The sequence below is a fragment of the Aulostomus chinensis genome, chromosome 19, assembly GCF_037954235.1.
Source record: "Aulostomus chinensis isolate RoL2024-O1b breed Wild chromosome 19, RoL_Achi_v1.0, whole genome shotgun sequence".
NCBI lineage: Eukaryota > Metazoa > Chordata > Actinopteri > Syngnathiformes > Aulostomidae > Aulostomus > Aulostomus chinensis.
The window spans coordinates 9124588-9146579 of record NC_141338.1 but is presented as its reverse complement, the minus strand read 5'-3'; the positions used below and the strand labels follow the sequence as shown (position 1 = coordinate 9146579).

General features: G+C 41.4%; 2 protein-coding genes across 5 annotated transcripts in view; one reads left to right on the top strand and one right to left on the bottom strand.

The window, feature by feature from the left end:
- Positions 1 to 21992, bottom strand: part of astn2 (astrotactin 2) — a 285748-nt gene that overhangs the window by 42182 nt on the left and 221574 nt on the right. For all 3 annotated transcript variants that reach the window (XM_086186408.1, XM_086186406.1, XM_086186407.1), the window contains exons 17-19: positions 11482 to 11804; positions 3153 to 3286; positions 945 to 1093 (exon numbers count right to left, since the gene is read on the bottom strand). In XM_086186408.1, coding sequence (XP_086042534.1) covers positions 945 to 1093; positions 3153 to 3286; positions 11482 to 11804 — 606 coding nt within the window. The remainder of the gene's footprint in view (positions 1 to 944; positions 1094 to 3152; positions 3287 to 11481; positions 11805 to 21992) is intronic.
- Positions 15025 to 21624, top strand: trim32 (tripartite motif containing 32). 2 transcript variants are annotated; one of them, XM_086186411.1, is made up of 3 exons: positions 15063 to 15131; positions 16054 to 16112; positions 16291 to 21624. In XM_086186411.1, exon 3 carries the CDS (start codon positions 16303 to 16305, stop codon positions 18349 to 18351), a length of 2049 nt encoding a protein of 682 aa, XP_086042537.1. In that variant the 5' UTR covers positions 15063 to 15131; positions 16054 to 16112; positions 16291 to 16302; the 3' UTR covers positions 18352 to 21624. The 2 variants fall into 2 exon arrangements, with proteins under 2 accessions (XP_086042536.1, XP_086042537.1); XM_086186410.1 differs by lacking the exon at positions 16054 to 16112 and having other exon boundaries at positions 15025 to 15131.

Below are 21992 nucleotides of genomic sequence, written 5' to 3'. Positions count from 1 at the left end.
CTCCCAGGGGTGATGGATGGCCTGTCAATACTTACCAATGACTAAAGCCAACTCCTTCCAGACCAATAATATTAAGTTCCTATCACCCTCCCTCTGACTCAGCCCACCCACTAGTCATAACATGACCACGTCTCTGGCCCTATACGCAGCACAATGGTCAACATAATTTGTGCCGTCTGATAAATTACCTTCTCCCATCTTTATTCTAGAAGCCTTGACCAAAACTTGAACCTCATTCCTTTCATTTTTAACTTCCGTTTCAAGTAATCTAATCAACTCATCAAACATCTTTGTTATGCTATCCATCCATGACTTTGAACTCTTTCCAGCTCTTATTGTGATTGCCATTTTCATCTCTTCAACAGACAGAATATTCCCATGGGAGGAAAAAGCAAACCGTAACAATTTTGTCAAATGAGCTTGGGACAATGTTGAGAAATTACATTTTCACATATAAAGCACACAACAGGTGACAGTCCGTGAAGTGATGGGTGACACCTTGGGGAGATGGTGCAGGAGGCAGGACAAGGTGCCAAATGTTTCCTTCTAATTTGTCATAAAGATCTTGACATTGCTTGAAATTTTCTGCCAATTTTGGTGTTGGCCCTCACCAACAGACATTTCTCACTGTCACATTTTTCTTCGCCATAGCTGACCTTTCGTCTTCACCATCCAGAACACAAAAACTGATAAAATCTTTCTAAACTTCTTGCCTTGCCACAAAGCTATCACGGCACAGACACATTTATAAAACATTTTAATTTCTAATTTCACACTTTTGACAGCAGTATACAAGAGCAAATCACTGCAAGCCAATGTCTAGTGGTATCATTATGTTCTTTTTTATGGCAAAATAACCCTAGGAAAGGAAAAGATCTACAATCTTGACTTCAGTGCTCAGAGCTCAACAGACACACAAGAGGGATGAAATGTATTTTCTCTACCTGTGTAAACTTCTGCCTCTGAGGGATCCTCCACTCGTTTATGCTGGACGATGTAGTCAGAAACCTTGCAGCCAATCAGAGGCTCCACATCCATCCATTCCAGGGCCACCATTGTACTAGAAGGCTCCAGATAAGGGGCGAGGCGCAAACTAGAGGTGCAGCAAAGACAAGGAATGAAATGTAGGGGAAAAAAAGTTAAAATCCTTAAACTCTTGCCTAAATCTGGATTTTTTTTTTGTGTTTGTGTGACAATTTTAGAATCGGAGCTTGTATGGACAAACAGTTATTGAAATGGATTCAACATATAGGAGAGAGCTCAGACGTGAGGACATGGGATGGAAATTTGAGTGTGAAAATGAGTCGGGGGAAATCAGGAGTTAGGAAGCTGACAGTTGTTGTGGTCTGTGTCGCCCCGTAGTAACTTTTCTAGGGAGATGCACCTTAGAGTGGCTACACATTCCTGCGTTGTGGCATTGATTCAACACAGAAGTATAAATCAAGCTTAACTTTCAAACCTCGGCCTATATCTCATGGAATAGTATGAAGGCAAACAGCAGCTTTGGACAAAAACAACATTCCAATGCCACCTGTTCTCCAGCAGGGTTCCCCGTGCAGGTTTCTGCATTTAATCTCTCCAAATAGATGAAAGAACTATTCCATTTGGTTTGGACTGCAGTGCTGTGTGTGTGTGTGTGTGTGTGTGTGTGTGTGTGTGTGTGTGTGTGTGTGTGTGTGACAATGGAGTGAGAGGGTACTGTAGGTCATCACGTTGGAGTTGGAAAGTTGGCAGTTCCCTTGTCCAGCAATCATGGAAGGACTACAAATTGACTACAAATCTGGTCTCAAACAAAAAACAATTTAAACACAATATGCGTGCAGCATTTCTTGTTACACAAAAGTACTTTCATGGGAAAAAACACAAATGATCAATATAAAAACAGAAGAGGAAGGGAGGTGCCAAATAGGGAAAACACAACAATTTGTAATATTCATACCTGACTTCTAAAAAAAAAACATAAAAACATATTTCTCAGTTTCTATAAAATATCTTTCAGGCCCCTCATGGTCATGTAAATGATCAACAAATATATAATTTAATTTCACTCATGAATAAATGAGATAAGTTTGGCTGATGGTATCTAGGAAGATGTGGGTTTTTTTTATGTTGGGTGATCGCATGACTCCACAACAACAACAACAAGCTGCTTTTAATGTTTTCTGAATGTGACTTCATCGCCGGTCCAAAAGCATCATTCATTTTGAAAAAAAAAAGAGCCTTTCCTTTGATTTTCTTACGTCTCCCAAAGAAAATTTGTTACATTACAGCAGAATTTGTCAATCTCAAAAGCTTTAATTAAATCAAACTAAAATTGCATTTGCACGTGGAAATTTGGGATAGACTGCAAAAAATGTGAATCTTTAAACGACAGTGGATGTTATGACCCCCGCCAAATAATCACAAAACACTACAGGAGGACTAACTTAAGGACAAGGATGGAGTGTTATGAATGCAAGGAGTTTACTCATACTAGGAGAGACACATGAAGTCAGGCGTGGGCTGGACAGGAGAACAAAAGAAACACAAAGAGGAAAAAGAGACGATGTAACATCGAAGCCCATGGGTGTGCTTATGTTTCAAAGAGGTGTGGTCATTGCACCTTTGACCAACAGAAACTGATCTGAAGTCAGTGGTATAGTGCTTTTTCCAGCAATTGTGTGATCTTCATTCAGAAGGCTGCATAGACGGATGCACAGCCCGAGTACACTCAACTTCCTTCACACGCAAGGAACATGCAAAAAAAACAACAACAAACAAAAAAACAAAAAACCCCAAATCCTCACATACTGAGGAATTATTATGGTGTCTCCAAAGTTAGCAGGGCATCAATAGCTGGGATGGATGACTCACAAAAGCCCCCCCCAGGTATTATTAGAACACCTTGAATGAGAGAATGTTCTTTTCAGAGGAGTGTAAGGGCCGACTGACAGCTATTAGAACTTTGAGGACTGAGCTTGTTTCTACAACTTCCTCAAGTGCCCCTGGGGTCAGTATAGACAGGTGTGTGTGTGTGTGTGTGTGTGTGTGTGTGCGCATGTGTGAGTCCATGTGCATATGAGAGAGTGTTCCTGTGGTGCATCAGTGCATGCATCCATGAAATCTCTCTTGTGCATGAATTCCTGGGTGTCATAGTGTTGCCTCACACTTACATCGGCTGCCTGAGGGGACTGCAGTTAGGCAGGCCATCTTTGCTGAAGGCACTCAGGTCACAGCGACACCAGTTATCAATGACATCGCCCTTTCCGGCACACCAGTATGAGCTCATTGTGGCGCTCTTGAAGGCCTGTAAAGGGTAACAGGTGAGAGAAATGCAATTATCTCTTGGAACATGCACTCACCGTCCATCTACAATTACCCCACCACCCCTGATCTCCCACCCCACCTACCTTCTCCTCCAGTGCCCTCCATGTCCCCATACAGATATAGTAGACAGACACTGTACCCTTTTCCTATATGATGACTCTCTACTGACTCTAATCAATTCCTTTTGCCTGTCCACTCGAACGTTAAAACATCAAACCTCAGTCTTACCTTAACAGCACCTAGAGGAGCAAGGACTTGTCAAAATGCCCTTTCTTTGCAAAAATGTCTTCTCTGTAAAGGTCTAGGGCCTCATAAAGATAGAAGTACAGCCCCACACACACACACACACACACACACACACACACACACACACACACACACACACACACACACACACACACACACACACACACAGGGACCTTTTCATATCCACCGTTCCCAATTACCGGAAGCCAGGAACATCTCACTAACATCGTCAAGCTTCCACTGTGATATCATAGATGTACTGTGACTTTTATGATGGAAGTGTGAATGCTGTGACACTCCCCACGTGTGTGTGTGCGTGTGTGTGTGTGTATATATATATATATATATATATATATATATATATATATGTGTGTGTGTGTGTGTGTGTGTGCTTGTGTGTGTATGAGTGTGTGTATATATGTGTGTGTGTGGGTGTGTATGTTTGTGTGGATTTCTCCGTGTCGCTGTCGGTCTGTCTATAGAGGGGGTGGGTGGCGAGATGTTAGGAGATGACATCATCTCCTAACATCTCCTTGTGCTGCTTCATTAACGGGTGAAAGAAAAAAAAATCAAAGGCAGAAGCTCAGTCATCTTCTAAAAGGCAGCAAAATGCCAATACAACTGTCAAAGCAATAAAATATAATGTCAGGGCTTTTCCTTAAAGCCACAGGCATGATCGAGAGTGAGTTCAAGGGAGTTCGCAAGCACTCTGGCTCCCCCTGTCACACTATGGATCAATGGAGCACTCAGTTATTTATGCACTCTAACTGGTTGGAAGTGCTGCCTCATACAGACAACTCTGGAGATGTGCTTGATCACAGTCACAAAAATAGGACACTGGAATGATGCGGAAACATTATCACTGGGTACCAGGCATCCAACAGAAAGGAGAGAGGAGCCACTCCTTTGTTCCAATACACCATGACGTTCACTGATCCCACAAGCAACTGATGCGACCACACACACGCACCCACACACGCACATGCATGCATTACATACACACATGCTAACATGCACACACAAATAAATGATTGATTTCCACACTTGGTTGTTTCATTTCATTGGAGAAATGCCAAGGAAGATTTCTGCTGTACGTTGATTAGCGGAAGTGACATTTTAGATTATTTGAGGTAAACTCCTGATCAGACGGGCAGACAGCTTCGTAATGATCAACAAAAAGGGTCAAAAAAAGAGTCTGGCTATGCACTTAGGAGCTGATGTAAGCATTTCCACAACACCGAACTGTTAGCCAGAGACACAACAATCTTTCATGGAAACAGACATCTTCTAAGAGCACTTTCTTTAAATTATTGCAATGAATCTCAACACCATAAAATGGTGATATTGCATTTGTGAAAAACTTATTTGATAATTGGGATAAACCCACTGACATTTACTGATAGGATATAAAATGCGGCGTCACGGTGGTGCAGTGGTCAGCGCTGTCACTTCACAGCAAGAAGGTTCCGGGTTCGAGCCCCAGCTCCATCAGGGATCTTTCTGTGTGGAGTCTGCATGTTCTCCCTGTTCCTGCGTGGGTTCTCTCTGGTACTCCAGCTTCCTCCCACAGTCCAAAGACATCAAGAGGGGACGAGGCTGATTGATACTCTAAATTGACCGTAGGTGTGACTGTGAGTGTGAATGGTTGTCTGTCTCTGTGTGTTGGCCCTGTGATGGACTGGTGACCTGTCCAGGGTGAACCCCACCTCTCGCCCGAAGACTGCTGGGATAGGCTCCAGCCCCCATGACCCTTAACAGGATAAGTGGTAGAAAATAGATGAATATAAAATGCACTAAACATAAAACTTTAACTTCTAACGTTATATTCCCCTGATGCTGTTCCTGATTCATCAAAATACCATCCATCACTCATATTTGCACATGTAAGCACTATCAAAATTTGTTATCCAGATGAAACCTATGAAAATCCCATTTCATTCAAATGCATATGAAATATCAAATGAATGATGGACACATTTTAGAGAGACACCGTCATGGTCCCTGCCATAGATTATGCCAAATGTTGAGCAACACAATTCGGGAAGAATGAGAAAAAAAAAAGAAAATGTGAAACAATGGTCTGAAAAGGAGCCTTGTAATTTTTTATTTATTTTTTTTTTTAAAGCTAAAAGCTTGAGTATTTCCCCTCAAAGTCTGGACACATGAAACATTCACTCCTATGCACGAGGGAACAAGTGGACCAAAATGGCTGAGAAATGGTTGTTCACAACCATTGAAACCCTGCAGCAAATAGAAAGCAACAAACTTAACTAAACCAAACAGCTATAGAACATTTTATGTTAATAAATGCAGGCCTGCATGTTGAAATTAATGCCACTGCACCTTATCACCTTTCTTTCCCAAACATAGACAAATGGCATCATTGTGCCTCAAAGAGAAACTGGCGGGAGAAGATTCCAACACTGAGAGAAGGAAACAGACACGTGTCGATTCTCAGAGGAACGCTACTGATTCTCTACGCATATCCAAGCAACAGTCATCAGAAACGATACAGATTAAGTTCTGACCATATTAACAAAGTTTCACAGTATTCAGAGAAATGATTATTGTGTTACACAGCAACCATGACAGCAGAAGCATCCCTGAAATAAGTTTTGTTAGATAATTATCAACATCTACAGGTGCAAATTTGACATTTTTTCAAGTATATTGCTAAACCCTGTGTGAATATTCCCTAATCCCACAAATCAAACCCTTTTATGCAGGGTTGGGGGGGGGGGGGCTGTAATCCAAGGCCATACAATAACCCCCCTGACAAACCAAAAGGAGCTAAAGGTTATTACATTTCTACCCCCCAGCTGAACTTGTGCAGCTAACTGTTGCCAGAAAACAACACCAGCAGGGGTCTTGCCACCTCATGTCAATGGGAAGCAGGCCACAGACAAAGGCAATGAGAAGAAAAAAACTGGACTCCAAGGTCTAAACACGTACTCAGAATAGACAAATATGAGCAAGGAGAAATGACCTCAACTGCTTGGGGGGCAAAAAAGGAGAGAAAAGACCACAAGACCGCCATGCATTTACCACCACCAGATTTCTAGAAGAAGAAAAAAAAACCCATATGGCCCTACGCGCTTGACTGCATGGCTGCACAAGTGAAAAATAGACAAAACGATTACCACCATGTTTATGTTTGAAGAGTAACGCATGACAGTCTCTACTGGGTAAATAGGGAATCTAATTGAGGTTTGGGGAATGAAGTGGGGGCTGTGTGTGTGTGTGTGTGTGTGTGTGTGTGTGTGTGTATGCGTGTGTGTTTGGGGGAGTGATGAGGATTTGAAGGAAAGCAAGAAAAAGTACATTTAGAAACATGTTAAGTGATAGAATGTGATAATGTGTTGCTACAGGTAAAAAAAAAAAAAAAAAAAAAAAAAAAAGGGGATCTTGGGTCGGTAAGGAAATACCTTTAGCGAGATGAACAAACATAGAAAGGCCCTGGAGAGGGTACTTCTACATTCCATGTGTTCAATGCGGTTACAAGATCTGCTGAAGAAAGGATACCCTATACTTCATTGATTACCCATAAATGCATTTCCCATAACATTGTTGATCTATATACATTCTGTCTTTGCCTTACAGGGGTAAGAAACGAACCCTTATGCAGTGAGCGCCATATTAGTAAAGCCAGCATTATGACAAAGAAGCACCCAGATGAGGATTCAATGTAAAAGCAAAAGTGTAGCCTTAACAGATGAGCTTTCAGGAAGCAGTGATGGCCCTACGGTTAGAATAACACGTGGTTCTACCGTTTCACAAATATGCCACTATTCATCTCCATTGACCTTATTGATACTGAGCAAATTGAGCTGAAATGTAATCATCCCCTCCTTTGAACAGAAGACAAGATCAGCCAACTGCAAGGCTACTGAGCGTCAGCAACAACTCCAGCCGCAAAATTCCAAGCTTTGACGTCATTTAGACCCTGCAGACTCACTGGCACCAAAATACTATTTGGACCTTTCACTTTCGTAGAAGCCTGTCGTGACTTACAAGAAGGCCAAGGAGGCCATTGTGACCTCTTTAATGTATTAATCTGTTTGTCTAGTCTAAGCTGACCATATTACTGTCTGTCTTCAGAGGCTAATACACGAAAACACTGGCCAGCTGGCCCACACTATTGATTTATAAGATGATCACTAGTGGTGGTAAAGAGTCGAAGCCAGCACACACAGGACACCGTCAATAGTGACCTGTGTGTGTGTGTGTGTGTGTGTGTGTGTGTGTGTGTGTGTGTGTTTGTGTTTGCATGCGTGTGTGCATGCGTGCGTGCGATTACAAATGTATTTATGTAGTCATTCCAATCATTCAGAGCTAATGGTGTTAACAAATGGGACTAATGGGTTGCTTCTAGGAACCTTATCAGAAGTAGTACTTCCAGGAAATTGGACACTGGGGGCAGCTGGAGGGTTGGTTCACCCAAAGGTTGGTGGGAGACTGCTGTGTCAATGGAGAATCCTCCAACAGCCGCTATTGGTTTTAAGGTGAGCCAACTCTGCCGAAGGAGGCTCTAACCCAATCTGACCTGACATTTCCAGCAAAGACAATTGAATTTGTTGATTTTCCATTTTATTGTGTGTTACCAAATAACAAACAGGGGAACAGGATTACTAGAGAATTGGAAACAAATAAAAGTTTTCAGATGTGATTCAGAAGTAAAGAAAGACACAACCCCAAGGCTGAAACTTTTCCTATTGGATAAGACTTGAGGAACGATCTTACACTTAATGAAACCTGGAAATCAAATATTCAAATGAAGCAAAATCTGTTTTATCCAGAGCCAGCTCATGTTATCAGTACCTGACCAATATAAAAGTTCATCATGGAGTATCGGCCGAGACTTACACCTCAGATATATCAGTGGTGATGTTGACAACAACTTTTCTACAGCACATAAAAAAGTGGCTTGAGGTAATTCACATTTTTTAAATTCCTGTACTTTATTATTTTACTTCAATGATATCATTTTGGATGATCGTCTGTTTTTTCATAATATATCGTCATTATACATTTCTGACAAGTACATTCAAGAGATCGCTGAGAAAAGAACGTTGCAGCTGCTATGGCAGCAGCCACTCTGCAAGATATAGAACTTTCTGACCCATTGGACTCACAACCAATTTGTTCAAAAGGTTTGTCATAATTCATTCACTGCAACACGGGGGCCACTGGCAAGCTCGGCAGAATAAAAAATTATTTATTTTTCCACGACGTACTTTCTTTGGCATTAAAACAAGGGAGTATCTCTGCGCGTGTGTATTTGCGTGTACATAACAGGCCTGTACCACCTTAGACGGGTGTAAGTCAGTGCCAGAACTAGTTCTAGTCAAATTCCTGTCAAGAACAGTTTTTAAAGCCAGCAAAACCCAGAACAGATTTAATTGAGAAGCATCCAGACGACGGAAGACAAACAATTTCACTTATGCATGCGACTGATGAAGTCATAAACTTCAGCGTATTGAGACACATCGACACAGGCTCCTACAGTGGAAAACCCATGTGTGCTGCTCGGATCATTAAAAACAAACAACATAAAAACAATAATTACGATCAACAGCAGGGAGTTTTATTTTTATGTGGTTTGAGAACTGATTTGTTGATTTGGTAATTAGTTGATCAATTCATCGCATTCAAGAGATGAATTTATTGATGAAAACAATCTTAATTGAAGTTGCCATGGAGGTGAAATGAACTGAACACTACAGGTATGTGAACATTTATGGTAGCAGTTTTTATTTTCAACTATAGTCCAGTCCTGCCACCTACAATTAACTGTTGATGGGAAACCCAGAATAAAAGCATCTGTTATTTTTTAAGTTGCTTTTCAATGCTTTATCACTCTATATTCCACCCCCACATCCAATGCATTGAGGCCAATATATTATGAGCCAATATCTTAATTAAAATCTAAACAGAGGTTTGATATTTTTCTCTTTATAATTTGGGTGCGCCAAATGTTCAAAGTGTTAAAAATAAAAACGTAGGCCTAAAACAGGTTTTGGACCCCATAAATACTAAAATAAGTCCATTCTCTTTACAATATTCTTCAACTTATCAACTGCTCAGTGATATACAAAGACATTTCACTCATGATTATAGTCTTTTAAGGCTGGTTAATTCATATTTAATAAATTGTAGCTTCATAATTATTAGACTAATGTGGAAGGAACAGCCAAGAAAGGAGGGAGATGGGAGGTTATACATACATGTCAACTTGCAGTGTGCTTACAAAGACACTAATTGGTATACACACGCAGTATTTGTATTACGTCAGTCCACCTGATCGCAAGTCGTGCAACTGTATGCCTCTATTTTGTGTTCTTCAGGCTGTTTAGGGTCAAAAAAAGAACCTCATCCCTGAGAAAGCTTTTGCAACATGGCAGCTGTCTTTCCTGATAGACCCAGCCAAGTAGAAAGAAAGTCTCAAAGGTGTGTGAGAACGACACACGCACAAAGACAGATAGACAGACAGACAGAGAAAGACAGAGAGAGAAAGAGAGAAAGTGTGTTTGTGGAAGGGAGGTTGTTGTGTCGTTGGTGGCTTAATTCAATATACGTATGTAATGTACCTTTCAGACTGGTAACAGCAGTTGGGGCCAAGAGAAGAGATGAAAGGCAGGAAAAAGAGGAGCAGAGTGATGGACTCCCTCCCTCCCAAGAGGTCGATGACATCAATAAGAAGCTAATAATCCTGCCTCAAGCTACCTCAGAGGAGCTTGCCAGAGCGATCCACTGCAGTCTACCCCTTTTCCTCCTCCTTATACATCTCACTCTCTCCATCCCCGGAAGACCATGGGTTGGTTAGGGGGAGAGAGAGAGAGAGACAGAGAGAGAGAGAGAGAGCGAGAGAGCAAGAGAGAGAGAGAGAGAGGGAGGGATGGATGGATAGTGAGGTGTTTGGAAGAGAGGGCAAAGAGACATTTTGCTCTTCCTCACGTTTAGCTATTGATGAGGCCCACTAGGGATCGTCTGCTATTGATTGTGCCTTCTTTTCTTGGGGGCTGTGGTGCTTGTTATGGGCGGCACGCACAGAGAGCTTTGTAGGTGTGTGTGTGTGTGTGTGTGTGTGTGTGTGTGTGTGTGTGTGTGTGTGTGTGTGTTTTTGCTTCTGGTATTGTTGGGTAAGGTAATTAGATGCTTGATTGGGGGGTGGATATGAACCAGTCTGTTGTGTATGTTCATGTGTGTGTGAGTTTCGATGTGAGTCACCTGCAAAACTGTCTCACACATACAGGGAGAAAACACACACCAAATGTTAGGGAGCCAAACAATGTCTCGATGAAGCCCAAACACAACAAAACGCAACAAACTAAAGGCAAAGTGATGCCAAAGCCCCCCCCCCCCCGCCCCATCTAACATGTGGCCATTAAGCAGCTATTACATTCAGCTGTGTACCTATATAATATATCACACACATACAGTATACACTTTGACTTCCTCACAAGGGGAGAAAACCATGATGTCATCTTTTTATGCCCTCTGTATTACACTGCTCCTTTCCAGTGGTCAAATTTAACCAAGTCATGCCACCTAGAGGTGATTTGTCACAACTGCAATATTAAAAGTCTTTGGAGAACAATAGCAATGTACAGTGATAAAGGTTTAAGATGCTGATGTATAGCACTAGGATGAATATACTTGCAGAAATGTTAATTTCATGTAAAATTATATGCTGAATAATAAGAAGGTTATATTCATATAAAAACAAACCTGTTTTCAAGTATAACATCAATGACATCATGCAGAATTTGAATTCTCTTTCAAAAATCCTTTTGATTTTACAACAAATTGGCGAGGGAACATTTCTGCTTTTATTATGGTGCCGTCTTGCAGTGGTTATGCTGGAGTTTCAAAAGTTTCTTTTGCTTCTTTTGCTTCCAAGCACATGCACATGTTGTGTTTCTATCTCACCTCTTTGGTGATGTTGTCTTGGACCAGGCTGTAGAGGGGCACCACACGGCTGACTTCCAGCAGAACAGGGATGGGTGAAGGCTGTTCTCCGGTCCTGCTGTTACCACTGCGGCCTCTGCCCGACACACCTCCCATAATGGTTTGGTGGTGGCACAGGTGGCAACCAGCTGGACAGCTGCCCTGTTCCTCACAGCGGATCTCCACGCCATTCACCAGGTCGTCTGACAACAGCTGGCTCTTCTGCAGCGCCGACAGGTAGCTGATGAAGGGTACTGACTTAAGCTCACGCCGCCCACCTACACCCACGCCCTGGTCTGTTGCCTCTGAAGGGGTAAGCAGAGGAGGAAGAAAGGGTGGGTATGAGGAGGTGCAGCTAAAGACAAATGCAACAACATGTGTTTTTTCAAAAAAAAAAAAAACTTCACTCACTTGCTTTTGTTGCTATCACCATAAACATACAAAATATGAAGTGGAGGAGCAGCACAGAAAATCTGCATCTGGATTTAGTTTTGCTTGCAGCAATGAAGAAAAAACAAAGCTAATCCCTTGCTGTCATCAGTTTTCCTCACAGTGGATGAATGGGAGGGATGAGGAGGGTCTTGAGTGTCAATAACTAGTGTTTGAAGTTGTCATTGGAGGTGGTGGTGGGGAAACAACACACTGTGGAAACACGAGGAAGCGACAGATGCAGGAGAGAATCCTACTAGGGTGTTGAGTGTTTTACTGGGGGCGAGGACACTTCAGGCCACATGTTAGAGGGCTTACTTTGTTTCTGTTGGGTGTAAAAGCCGGTAGGCTATAATATATAATGTTCATCTTATGCACAGAAACATATGGATTGATTAGTGGATCAGATTATTTATCTACATTACACAAGTGCATACAGACATAGTAGCCTACATACATAGAGCAAGTAAAACCAGTGGATTACCCCAGCAGGGAAAGACCTTGACATTGTTCAAGGAGGGAAAACTGGGAATTAGAGTCATCATTTCCCATGACTGATTCCTGTTAACAATTTTAACTATCAAATATCCTTCAAGAAAGATTTGACTCCTGTAATATCAACAACGTTAAAGAAGTTAATCCGACACATTGAGTACGGAGCACAAACGTTCAACTATTCATTTCTCAAACACATGAGGAACACATGTGCTTTACCAGCAGCAGAAAAACATACATCACACATGAGTATGCATTCAAGGACGGTTTTGTAGCGCACATACTCGAGCTGTCAAGTTGCTGTGAGATTTTAAATCAAAAACACATCAGAGAAAGATATTTCAACCTCTTCAAGTTATGTAGGCCTTCAAACACTAAAATGGTACCAAATATTGGGAGGGAAAATGATTTAATTCCCTGAAGATTTTGACTCCAGTAATGTCCATTCATGTCTTCTTTAACAAATAAAAGCACATTTTTATTTTTAGACGTATTGTTAAGAGAAGACAATATGCAGCAGAAATAGTATACTGCGAAAATTCATAATACTCAGCTAGAAGGACAACAGGCTACGACTACTGAATTACGATACAACTGAGGTCAATTGCAGCTGACTTGGACTCGTCCTCAAAAGACATGTGACTTCAAGAATCAGATTTATGGACAATCTCTATTTTGCACACAGACAATAAGTAACTATCTGGCTAGGTGACTGTCGTTCCCTCCCATCATGTGTATCCTTGGGGACGGTTTAGATTTGCAACAAGAACTTTTGAAACTTGCAAATACTTGGCGTCGCCTTGACAGAGCCCCAGAGATACTGCTGCAACAAAACCATGACGAGCAGCAGCAGCACACTCAGTCAAGACTTTTAACTGGAAACTTCAGGCTAAACACAAACACAAGACCTACTCCATAAAATTTTTTGCAGAGGGACTCAAGATGTGACCTGAACTTGGAAAGAAAAGACTTGTGACCTTATTTGTTAATCTTCTATTATCGAGAGAGTTGGCCTTCAGACGACTGCCAACAAGACCAAGCTTACGACCTCAGTCCAAGCTATGAATATGGTCTGCGTGTCTCAGTGTGAGGGAGAACTGAGTCTGAACATGCACGTGTTTATTTAGGCAGGTTGTGTGTGAGAGTGCTACGCAAGCATGCAGCCGGAGGTACGAGTGGTAACATCATGAGTAACAGTACAGTAACAGGCTGTGATGATACAGGGAAGACCAGTTGTCACTTTCAAAAAAAGTGGTGTGACTCAGCTTTGCTCTGGCTATTGAAAATACCCTTTAACTCATTTCACCTCAGGCAATGAATAGAGAAACTCAAACATGACCAAAGGTAAGGTGCAATAGGGTCTTCATTCCTACTTTTTATTTCTCTATCTTACATCAGGACGTTTAAAATTTTGAAATATTACAAAAACAAACAAACAGCTCTAACAGTTCTCTCCTTACGTAAGTATTATCATTTATAAAGTGACTCCCTGTAGGAGGAGGAATCGAATGTAACCACCTGTATTTTTGTGCAGGTATGAGAGTCATTTAGCATTTTTAACCATGTCAGCTCTTCGCTGTGTGGAATGAGCGTGATACTTAGGCAACATTTGTCTGTCAGCAAACATGGTGACAAGATTAATTGAGTAAGTTTCCGAGCTATTGATCTTACACTGCCTTGTGAATTAAACCACCTTTGTAGACTGGTTGCAGTATAATTACTCATCAGGGACGCATCCCCTCCGGCTAGGGTTATGTTGCCCAGGCAACAACAGCAAAGGTGTCAGATATGTTCCACAGTAATTAAACACCTGGAAGTACTAAATGTACCACAAACCTAAAAGGTCCTTATTGTATCAAGATCATATTCCATATTAATGTTACAAAGTTCTAATTTTATACTAAGTTGCTGCAGCAAGGGGGACAAATTCAAATTAATTATGTGTGAGCATGACTACAGAAGAATCATTCTATTCAAAATGAGTTATATCTACAATAATTATTCCAAAAAAAAAGCTGATTATTTCTAATGGCATGTTGATTAAAAAAAACTACAAAATGGTTTGAACAAAATACCAAACTATTAAGAAATGACTGTAACTGCAACAGTTTACATGGTCTTTATACTCATTCTGCGTTAGTGTGCTGAACATATTCTGGACTTATTCTGACATCTAGTGGTCTTTTACGATAACTACTCTGATGACATAGTTCACCAAATCTGGATGTTTTTAAATGTGTTGCTCTCTGAGTTAATTGTTCACTAAGCAAAAGTTGAGGGGGCGTTTTAAGTATTTTAAAGTGGTAATTATAGGATATATATATATATATGTACACACACACAGAAAGCTTTATAGGCATGTGTGGTATAAACTGTTTTCCAGTTTCAGAATGGAATTTTGAGAATAAAATTAAAAAAAAAACCTGTTAAAATTCTGAATTTGATGTAATCTTGCATGTTAATTCATTTAAATCTCATGAAATGCACCAGGACCACAAAATTATCAAAAACCATCGGCGTGGATTGGTCCACACAGAAGCCAATGAAAACAGCCGCCCGGCCCAACGCTATACGTGATTGCGTCACACCCCTGCTCTGCGTACGTGACGTCGTCAACACTGCAGTATCTGTGGCAGCTGCAGTAGCAGAAATACAGCACCTCTCATCCAAAATCTCTGTACTTTAAACCATCTGTCACTGCAGAAAAGGTAAAGTTTGGATGTTGGAATGTCAAAAGAGAATTATCACGATGAACAGCATACCTTACGTTTGAGTGCACGAGCTATGTTCAACTAAACCAACACAGAATGTTGAATAACATTGTCGCGTTCTATCATAGGGACCGTTTCTGTGTTTTTGTAGCTATGGGCCTGCGGTTTACAAAGCTAAAATGACATATTTCTCGTCTTTCTGGTCTTTTAACTGTGGAATACAGTTAAACTATTTCATCCGGCTATAAAGCTCGATGGTGACACTACAAATAGTTGTTATTCTGCATGCTAATCTCTCGCCATTAGCATAGCGCGGAACGACCTTTGCTTTGCTAGCTTAGTATTAAATAATAAACTTGTCAATTATTACTTTTGTTAACACGATCGTCGCCTCACAGTAAAAGGCTCAGTGATAGCTAACGTTAGCATAGCCTGGGTGTTGACAGTACCTGCAGACTTGACTGTCAATACCTACAGGTATTTTTACTATAACTAGATGTGTTAGCTGGCTTCGTAGTTTCTGAATTTGCCAATTGAATGAGCTGCAAAATAGCCTACTAACACTTTTTTGGACAATGTTTAGGGTGTATTTTGACGCATAGTGAATGCATTGAATGAGCTTCATAGAGTAAATATGCCTGCAGTCTTTATTGTGTAACTGCAGACATACTTTTATGATCCATTTTCTGTGTCTGACAAACAAGGCTGCATCCAATGTGATACACAAAAACTGTCAATTGTTAAAATATCATATCGTAGCTAATCCCATGTTCTGGTGAAGATCCATTCACATTCTGGTATGTGCCCACAACTTTTCTAAATGAAACCATATGACAGAGAAAGAGCCTCCTTTTAAGAACAAGCTTGTTTGGTTCTGAATGGTGAGAGTCCGACTCTTGGTTTGATCTTTGTTTTGCAGTGCCTTTGGGCCAGCCATGGGGAAGAATTTGAAGTTCTGTTCAATGACGTAAAACACAGGTGTTTATTTGTAACATGACCGGAAACAATGCTTACGAGAGCTTAATAATAAATAAGAACATTTTCTTAGGCAGTGCAATAACAACTGGTGCGTGTGTGAATTAAAGACGTATTTCATTCTTGTTTAGCAAAGTAATGAAATATTTCTCACAATTTTTTTTTTTTTTTTTCCATTCAGGCAGGAACCATAATGGCAGCCGCACCTTATCCACTTGACCCAGATCTAATGAGGGAGGTTCTTGAGTGCCCGATCTGCCTGGAGACCTACAATGAGGAACAGTTGAGACCAAAACTCCTCCAGTGTGGTCACTCGGTGTGCCGTCACTGTCTTGAGAAATTGTTGGCGAATACTATCAACGGCGTGCGCTGCCCTTTCTGCAGCAAGGTTTCCCGTATGAGTAGCATTTCCCAGTTGGCTGATAATCTCACTGTGCTGAAGATTCTAGATTGTACGACATCCTGCAGCGCGGCTACTGCTGCGCTAATGTGCAAGGGCTGCTGGAACCGTCTGCCGAGACAGTACTGCCACGACTGCACCGCCGTCCTGTGTGAGCTGTGTAAAGGGGAGGGACATCTACATGAAGGCCATTCGGTCCAGCCAATAAGGGTGGCTGCTGAACAGCGTCGTAAAGAGTTGGGTGGCAAACTGGCTGCTCTGCGTGATGTGATGGGTGAGATTCAGAAGAAAAAGACAGCTATTGAAAACATCTCCAAGTCCTTGAGGCTAAAGTACCGGGCGGTGCAGCAGGACTACACTACAGCTGAGCTCCGTATTCAAGAGGAACTCAGCAGGTCACGAAGGACATTCACTGCTTCTATGGCAGAAGTGGAAAAACTCAATGGGCAGGTCCTTGAGGAGCAGACATACCTCCTCAACATTGCAGAGGTGAAAGTGGTGTCCTGTTGTGATTATCTGACAATGCGAGTGAGGCAGAGTGACATCGCTTTGCTCAAAGATGATGGCAGCAGCTGTGACGATGAGGAGCTAAATCTGCGAAGTAGCTTGCCCTCCATGTTTCAGCTGCAAGAGCCGGAACTGGTCAGAACAGAGCACTCAAAGCCTGTGGAAGTGGGACGTCTGACCACAACCACTTTAACGGTCAACACAGATGATGAGGACAGCGGGTTGGAGATCGCCCTTGAGGGTGATGTTGAGAATATAGATGGAGCTGTTGGTGGTTCAGTGGGGGCATCAGTGGACCTCTACCGGGATATTGACATGGTTTCAGCTGTAGATGATACCACATGTAGTTCCCTTGGAAACTTTAAGTCAAAGTCCATGGATGCAGGAGGGGGATCACCAGGAGGAGCCAGAGCAGGCGCAGAACCTCCTGTCTGCCAGTTTGTGAAGAAGATGGGCTGTAAAGGAACTCTTCCTGGCACCTTCAATCTACCTGTCAGCATCTGTGTGACCTCGCAAGGTGAGGTCCTGGTGGCTGACCGTGGCAATTACCGCATCCAAATATTCAATCGCAAAGGTTTCCAGCGTGAAATTCGACGCAATGCCAGTAGCATTGACAACTTTGTCCTGAGTTTCCTTGGGGCTGACCTGCCCAACCTCATCCCCCTATCCATTGCTGTGACCCCTCAAGGTTTGATTGGGGTGACTGACAACTATGATAACTCAGTAAAAGTCTACACTATGGATGGGCACTGTGTGGCATGTCACAAGAACCAGCTGATCAAACCGTGGGGCATTACTGCCATGCCAACCGGACAGTTTGTGGTGTCAGATGTAGAGGGCGGCAAGCTGTGGTGTCTTGCTGTGGACCGCAATGTAGGTGTGGTCAGCTACAACCGACTGTGCTCTGCTGTGCGGCCAAAGTTCGTGACGTGCGATGCAGCGGGAACGGTGTATTTCACCCAGGGTCTGGCTCTGAACTTTGAGAAACGCCACAATGAGCCGCATCTCGAGGGAGGCTTCTCCATCGGCTCTGTGGGCACTGACGGCCAGCTGGGCAAACAGCTCAGCCATTTCTTCTCAGAGACGGAGGACTTCCGCTGTATCACTGGCATGTGCGTGGATGCTAACGGCGACTTGCTGGTAACAGACAGTGGACGGAAAGAAATACTCCAGTTTCCTAAAGAGGGTGGATTTAAAATTCTGATCCAGGAAGGGCTGACCTGCCCCGTGGGAGTGGCCACCACTCAGAAGGGACAGTTATTAGTGTTGGACTGTTGGGACCACTGCATCAAAGTCTACACATACATTCAGAGGAGGCACTCCTCCACCTCATAGAGGAGAGAACCACTCCTACTACACATATGCATGAGAGGATTTGTAAGTATGGAAGTTTGGAAAAGATGCAAACACATTATAATCTGTGACTTTTTATTTGGCTGCAGTCCAAATAATTCTCTCTGAGGCTTTCGTTAAGGTTATGTTTTTGTTTTCCTTTGGCCTACTGCATTTAAGTCATCACCTCTATTAAACTGCTTTTTACAGGATTATTTTCCTGACACTAACACTGATATTTCAGTGGTTTACATCCAAGAAAACTGGCACAAGTTACCACAATAAAAGAAGTAAAAGAAACCATTGATGTCTTGGAAATACCGTTGATTTTCCTTTCTCTCTTATTGGTCCAGCTTCACTACATATAAACATATTTAAGAGGAACTACAAATGTATTTATGCAGGAAACTAGACATGGGTCGTTGCCGGCAACTGCCAGGGGTCTGCACCAAATGTGGTACGCTCATTTTCACACTGGCATTCAACCACCTCTCCTTGCTCACTCATGAAACAAAATGTCAGCGCACAAATCTTAGATTTCTCAAATGAAGCAGCTCATCTTCTTGTTGTGCAGGAAGTTAGCAGGAGGTTCAGCTTGGACCGTTATGATAACGTGTCATCGGAAGCAGTTCCTGAATTACAGTGCGGACGTGAAGAGCGTTAGCAGCAGTTACAGGAGCAAATACACAATAGCTGCATTTTGTCAGATATAATACTGCATACTAAGGTTTCCAACACCCCCCATGGTTTTGCAGCATTAGCTGCACAGACCAATGTTTTGACATTGATGTTTCATGGACCAAACTGGTAGAAGATTACATTTACTGGAAAAATGGTAGAATTATATAATTGAAAGCTATAGAATATTACACTGCCTGGCTTCCGTGGGTTTAAATTATCACTGACATGAAAAAAAAAAGAGTTTCTTTTGTCATATTAAAATAGGAAACACACTTAGCCTATAAATGAATGCCTATTTTTGTTAAGGGCCTTTCTTTAATATGGAGGCAACCTTTTTCTAAGTTATTTATCTGTCGATTAATACTGCCTAGCCATGTTTACGTCAGCCCAAATGCGAGTGACCATAGAGGAGCAGCTTCAGTGACATTTACTGCTTCACTTCACATGTCACTAGCAGGCACGTCCAGGTAAACATCCACGGCTCCAGCTCCGTTGCTCAGTCATACGTCTCAGTTTCAGGCCCCTTTTATTTACTTCTGTTTAGCCCGCACTATCAAATTTACTGTGAGCAATTTTGGTTTCGGTCACAAAAACTAGTTCTTCTTCCTTTTGTTGATGCAAAGATGACGTGTTGTTTATCATCCTATCTCTCATATTATTTCCTCAAATGAATGCCAGTAGTTATACAGTAGTGTTGGTGGAGAAGGGGGGGGGGGGGGGTTGACATGAACAAACAACAGCTGGCCAGATGTGTCGTCAGGAAAAAGAAGAAGAAAAAAAAATTCAAATGTGGGTGGAAAATGCACCAGCGTACCGCTTGTGCTTTTATTTTGGGTTGGTTGTCCCCCCCCCCAAAAAAAATGAACCGATAAAACAGATGGAAGTAGACATGAATGCTTGAGGTAAATAAAGGACCTGGCTAATTTTTGAGGAAATAAAACTAACAGTAAAAGCTCTGAGAGGCCAAGTTTGGCTTTACATAGAGCAAAATGAACAAATATACATTTTCGTTGTTGTTGCTATACAACAAATATTAGGGTAGCTCAAGCACTCATCCCATCACATATCTACATGAAAAATGTTTACAGAGTTAACCTAACATTTATTCTAGAGAGCTGGTTTATGTGTGTGTACGTGTGTGTGTGTGTGGACTATGTTTACCACCACCTTGGTAGAGATCACATGCGGGAGTGTTCAGAATAGCAATGCTTAAGTAATGATCAGGGAGAACTCCAGCATCACACAGCAAACTTGGCCTTGTTACACCGAGATGTTTGTTCAGGGTTTCTGGGTCTCCCTCAGGTTTTTACGGGTTGCTACGACTACAGCCTTATACAGCAGTCCATACAAAATAGGCATGCATTATATTCATCATTTTTTAGGGCTGTCAACTGATTTTAAAAAAGTGAATAAGAACTTTTTTTTTTCTTTAAAAAAACTATTTATCGCATTCATCAAGTCTTTGGTCAATGTTTTGAATAAATGAATCGATAGCATTTCAGTTTATGTTAATTTTCCATGCGTTCAGAATATTTGATATATTCTAAAAAACTTTATAAGCAACAATGGTTGTAACAATCAAAAATATGAGCCCAAAATGACCTACACAGCTTCTCAGGCCATTAACATACAGGAACAGGGCACAGCAACCTTTATTTTTTGATCGTTTTTCCATCATTATTTTACAAAACTAACAAACTAAATCCCAACAAGTGGTTTTATATTTTTACTTCTGTTTTTCTAAAACGAATTGATCAAAAATAATGCTTTTTTTTTTTTTTACCAGCCCTAATTATTTCATCAATCATATTTATTGATTTGTTTGCGTTCACAGGAAACGTGAGAAGATGAACGGAATATTTCGTGGCCTAAATATGGGGAATCAAATTAATCATTGAAGCTCGCCCATGGATACTTTGTGTAAAATAGTGGATAAATAATAATAGATATGTCTGCCGTGAGACGATATGCACCTTCCAGTCTAGGTTTCTTTGTCAAGAGCATGTCGTAATCGTTTGAGCCTTAAAAAGGAAAATCATTCACAAACTGACCTTAACTCTGCACTTGGATCCCTGTTACACGGCAACGCACAGATAGGAAAGAACAGACACTGAAGTCATCCTCGTATTTTGTGTTTGTTCTGTATCTCAACCGTTAAGCGATATCATAGTTCAGCTGCACATCAATCCTGCCACCAAAGTAGAGGTTTTTTTGTTCTGTTGAAGTGGTTGCACTTTAATTCACGTCGTCGCTAATAGTCGTCATCATTACTAGGGAAATACTCTTAACAGTTAAAGAAAAAAAATCCATAAAATACCAGAAAAAACAAGTGTCCTTGTGTCCTTGTGTGCTGAGTGTTTCACATTATTTGAATAAGCTTTATTTCATTGGAGGGAAGTTCTTTCCTGACATACTACTACTACAAAGTGTATACTATTGGATAGTAATATTGCAATATGTCCTTGAACCAAACTCCTTCAGGTGCTTTGGAGGTTGTGACTTTTACAATGTGTTGAACACATTACACACATATCTGTATGTGGTCATGTTCATGTTTGTATTCTTGATTTTCTGAGTGCAATAAACGTTTAGGAAACAAATAAATGCGAGTCTTGATTGAAGTTACTTCCAAAAGTGGGACGTCTCAAATTGTGCTGATACGAAGGATTTTTTAAAAAAATCTACTTTTATGTACTTTATTTGGCACAGCTCCCCTTGTAGTCCTATAAAAGTTAACTAAGAGGTTTTTCATGTGTAAGAGTATACACATTCCAATTAAACATTGGACCAGACGATGTTTACTGTACTTTTTCTCTAGCTGGAGTACGCTGCTCATTAAAACTGCCCGCTGTAATTCCTGGATTAAATGAAAACCTCTTACTCCTCCGATACATTGTCCCCATCCCTAAAGCGTATTGACACTGAGAATATATTCATTACAACATGCATTTTAAGCATGAGTG